Source organism: Arachis ipaensis, chromosome B02, assembly GCF_000816755.2.
Source record: "Arachis ipaensis cultivar K30076 chromosome B02, Araip1.1, whole genome shotgun sequence".
In the NCBI taxonomy this organism is placed as follows: Eukaryota; Viridiplantae; Streptophyta; class Magnoliopsida; order Fabales; family Fabaceae; genus Arachis; species Arachis ipaensis.
The window spans coordinates 107,091,611-107,096,487 of record NC_029786.2 but is presented as its reverse complement, the minus strand read 5'-3'; the positions used below and the strand labels follow the sequence as shown (position 1 = coordinate 107,096,487).

The 4,877-nt window shown below is 27.8% G+C and overlaps 1 protein-coding gene across 1 annotated transcript; it reads left to right on the top strand.

Moving 5' to 3' along the window:
• On the top strand, positions 384-3,926 carry LOC110269335. Its single transcript, XM_021117112.1, has 3 exons — positions 384-1,296; positions 1,701-2,079; positions 3,911-3,926. The coding sequence occupies exons 1-3, from the start codon at positions 498-500 to the stop codon at positions 3,924-3,926; spliced, it is 1,194 nt and encodes a 397-aa protein (XP_020972771.1). The 5' UTR covers positions 384-497.

Sequence of the window (4,877 nt, the reverse complement as noted above, 5' to 3'; positions counted from 1 at the left end):
AAGAAACTAATAAAAAAAATTAAGATTAAAGATCATAATTAAAATTTCCGGTTTGTTCTTGCCCGGGACCATTTACTATTATACTTAGATAGAGAAAAAGTACGGAAAAATTTATTTTGTATGAACGTAATTTTCTTCTCATGAACATTTTTTATTTTTGTTACAGTTCACATGAATATTTTCTTTGTTGTTGAATGTATATATATATTTTAAGTAAGTACTATTTTTCTTTTTTCTTTTTTTTTTTAGTTAAAACTCAATTAGCAAAAGGACTACATATACCTGACGAGAAACGATATATATATTACAACACAGATTGAATTAATTTCTTTAATAAACTCCAAATTAAGAGAGCATGGAAATCATCACCAGCTCGATCCAGTGAAGTTACTATCCATGGTAATTGCCTTTCTTGCATGTATTGTATAAGGCCATTAATAATTTAGTTCCAATGAGAAAAAAATTAATTTTAGGAAAGAGAGAAAGGAAAAAGTACAATGGCGGAACACCAACAATATCTTTGCATGATGTCGGAAGATAAGATTTATGGTATCAATCTCAAGAAATTAATACCAGAAAAAGAGGAAAAGGACGAGAACCAGGACGAGAACGAAGAACAAAACAAAGAAGTGGAGGATTGGAAAAATCTACCAAATTTTTGCTTTGATTTTTCCAAAGATCTTTCGTTAAGATACATGCATGCATTGGAATTGGATTCTAAGATTCATCTTATTGGAGGTCAAAAATGTAACTCTGAAGATGGTTCATATAAACCATCAAACAAAGTCTACAAACTTGACTTTGATTTCACCGACGATAATGACGACGACAACGACGACGACGACAATAACAAAGAAGAACCGCAAATAAATGAAGCCGAATTAATTCCACAAACTCCTACATACTTTGGTGAAGATAAATGTTTAGTTACAAAAATTAGAGGCGATCATTATTTTTTAATACTAGATGACGCTGCACCTGCATCCGTACCTAACAATAATTTTTGGGTTCTGAGATCCGAGACAAGAGAATGGGAACCATTACCGGCTGCTCCGAACCCCGGAATAGCCGGTATTGGAGCCCAAACTCATTGGTTTGTTTTCTATGATATTCTCTACATTCGAATTGCTTTGGTAGATGGTAGAATTTTTGTTCTATATTATGAATCAGACGATCCAGAGAAGGGGTGGACGTTGCATCACGATGAAGATGATTTTACGAGTTCTTTTTGGCTTACAATTGATGATCAACGTAGATTTTTCACTCCACATATTCTTCCTTTTCCATCTTTACCAGGTATCAAACACATCAAGTTTTTCATTACTTTGATCATTCAAGAATATTATGCACACATAAAAAATCAATCATTATATATTTGTGTACGAACACATCTGTTGTTTAACTTATTTTTAATATATATTTTGTATTTCAATATATATTTTATACGAATAACTGATTTGGTGGTTAATTTTTTTTGTATATATGTAACATGATTGTTCATAATTAGTTCACATGCAGTGGTCTAAAGTTGATAGTTGATAATTTAATCGAATCTGTCAAATCATTTAACAGCTCTTAACTATTAATTTCATATGAAAAAAATTATACGTGAATTTTTCAGTTTAAAAAAAATCATATTAGAAATGTACATTTTTCATCGTATGAATAATTGACATTGTTGTGTGTAAAAAATTTTACAGGTTTTGATTTTGATTGTTGCGTGACGCTTTCTTTCTTCCTTGAAGAAGAATTTACAATCCATGCTTTACTAGTGACTCGACTTGGTGTTAAGTACTTTCAAGAGATTAAAGGATGTTTTGACGAAATCCCATCGTTTCTTCGAAAAGTGGAGCCGATTCTTCTTGATCTCGGCAACGGCAAGGTTTGTGTCATGTTATGTGGCTTTGAAAAGAGACATGGTTGTGGAGACAGATTCTTATGTGTATTGGTTCTTAGTCTTGCCATGAAAGAGGGAGTTGAAGTTAATCTTTTGGAATATCCTCCAGCAGAGCGTGATTTCTTAATCGTTAATGTAATTAGTAAATCTTTCTATACCTTGAAGGAAGACCCTAATGAATGGTACGGATTCCATGTTTTCCAAGATATTATTATAGAAGGTGGTGACAAAAGAAAACATGATATTTTTCTAACAGAAATAGAAACAGAAACAGAAACAGAAGCAGAAACAGAAATAGAAGCAGAAATAGAAATAGAAATATAAACATGATCATGATTATGATTATTGCTTTAGAAAGGAAGAGAAAAGCCAATTTCATTTGGTTATTTTTTTGTTACATTCTATGGAATTGGAATCTTCATGTGTCATTTTGTATATAGAACACACTAATTTTGATGCATAAAGAAGTTTTATTTTACGTGTATTTAGTTATTTATTGATAAGTCATTAATAAAAGTAATTATTTTTATACTATATAAATGATTATTCAAAAAGATAGATACATACGAAATATTTTAAATTGTCTATCTAACAAAATTAGAAAAGCAATGTTGTATGCTGAAATAATATAGAAGCTAGAGTTGAGAGAGAATGATACAGTGGTAGTGAAGGGTTAGGGAATAAAAGAAGCTAGAGTATCAAAATTTTGGCTAACTTTTTACCGTTAAATGAAAGAGTAAAATTGTAATATTATAAAAATTCAATTCAACTTAGTATTCTTTAAAAATGGTATAATATTCAACTTTTTATTATAATAATTAAAAAATAAATAAACTTTGTTTTAGATTTAATATATTTAATTATCAATATATTATAATTTAAATACATATCTAAAAATCAAATTATTTAAAATTCAAAATTTTGATTTTAAAATTCTAGGATAAACCTTAAATCATCTAATTATTAAGTCACCAAAAAAAACATCTAATTATTAACTAAATCCGTACAAATTAAAACACTTAAAGAAGCAGAGGCGCACATCGTCCGCGCCACCTTCCTCTTCCTCGCTCATCTTCGCTGTCTTCCTCCTTTTCGGCGCTCATTCACAACGCTGCATTCCCTTCGTCAACACTCATCTTCGTTGCCACCTTCCTCCTCCTTGTCACCGTTCGTCCGCATCAACGTCCACGGCAAAAACTTACCTAAAGTTTGGATAGGTCTCTGACACCATTACTTTTTTTTATTGTTCTGTATAAATTTTTTTTTAAATTAAAAATCGAATAAAATGGCCTGAAGAGATTTTCATATATATTGTAATGTTAAATTATTTTTGCATGTGCAATTTCTGTATTTTGAAAGTGTTTCAAAAATATTTTCTGTATAACTTCATAATTTTAGATGTGTTACAATTATTTTTTAATGTTTAAATTTAAATTTTAGATTTATGATTTTGGATGTGTTTCAAAAATATTTTTTGTATAACTTAATAATTTTAGATGTGTTACAATTGAAAAAGAAACTACAATTGAAAATATTTTAGTTTGTGTATATAATTATATTCGACCATTCATCACTAGAAAGTCGTAAAACAAATCCTACATTCTATCAAAGGTACAATAAGTAAGGGATTAATTTTTTTCTGAATGCAATATATACAAATTGAAATATTATAGTAGAATAGAAGAAAACCGTATTACAGATAGAGAAGAGACGTAAAAGAAAGAAATAATAACTAATTATGAAATAGATACGGAGTTAGAAAAATTTTAATTTTTAAAATTTAAATTAATTTTAATTATAAATATATATCTAAAAATTAAAAATATATTTTAATTTAGATATAAATTTAAATATTATAAAATATATCTTTTTGGACAACATAAAGATACACATTCGCTTTTATATGATAGTTATTAATTATAGGTATGCAATATTGGCATATTGCTATAATTAAAAACTTAAAAGATAATGCATTATGTAATGATAATTGTTGTTTATTCTTTTGAATTATAGTACATATGACTTATGAGCAATGAAAAGTGTTAACGTTGATATCTCCAGGACATCACTTTAATATATATATATATATATATAGCTTATTCTTATCTCAAAAAATGTAATTTTTAATACATTTCGATAATAAATAATTTTTTTCTCTCTTTCTTGAAGGGAACAAATGCATACATCTAATAATGATGTGGATCTTGAATGAAGTTGAGGGCCTTTATATTTGTGTTATCAATAACTCTTAATAAATGTAAAAAAATTTTGTCCACGAGTGGCGTGTAAAATAGTCACATTGAGTAGTGGCTTCATATAGTAGCCATGCCTAGCTAGTAAGTTGCATGAGCAATTCTATTAGCCTAGTCTTTGGGGACCGCATCACAAGAAGAAAACACCTACAATGTAATTAAAAAAAAAAATTAAAAAGAATAACATATACTTTTTATTTTTAAAATTTGTTAAAAATCCCGTGAATAAATAAAAAGTGAGTGCTATATTGTCTTTAATACTGTGCCTAAGTTACTAAAAAAAATAAATAGATAATATTTAATAAATTTTAAATATTTTATTTTTATTTTATATATTTTATTTTTATTTATAAAAATAAGTTAGACAATTTAGACATCATATACACCATAGAATTAAGAAAAGCCACTAAAAACAAGTTTGTTATGGTGTTATACACAATCCACCATTTTTTGAACAGCATTTAGTTCTTTCAGAAAAAAATTGATTGCAATTTACACATCTAGAAACTTGATAAACAGTAGACAAGTAAAATTAATTAGAAAATCTAGGTCTTCACAAGCATGATTTTGATAGTAACATCTCTTCACAAGTATAAGATTTTGATACTCATCATACTTCATCATTGCACGAATTCAACATTATTAGTGAAATACATGACATGGAAGAAATCAACATATTAGTTTCCAAATTTCTATCTATATAAAAGGCTGAGATGGAAATTTTGCTA

Bases quoted from the DNA above. Each gene is read 5' to 3' on its own strand.
- LOC110269335 (XM_021117112.1), top strand. From the start codon at position 498: ATGGCGGAACACCAACAATATCTTTGCATGATGTCGGAAGATAAGATT. The intron at 1,297-1,700 runs GTATCAAACACA...AAAATTTTACAG, and splicing joins TCCTTTTCCATCTTTACCAG to GTTTTGATTTTGATTGTTGC.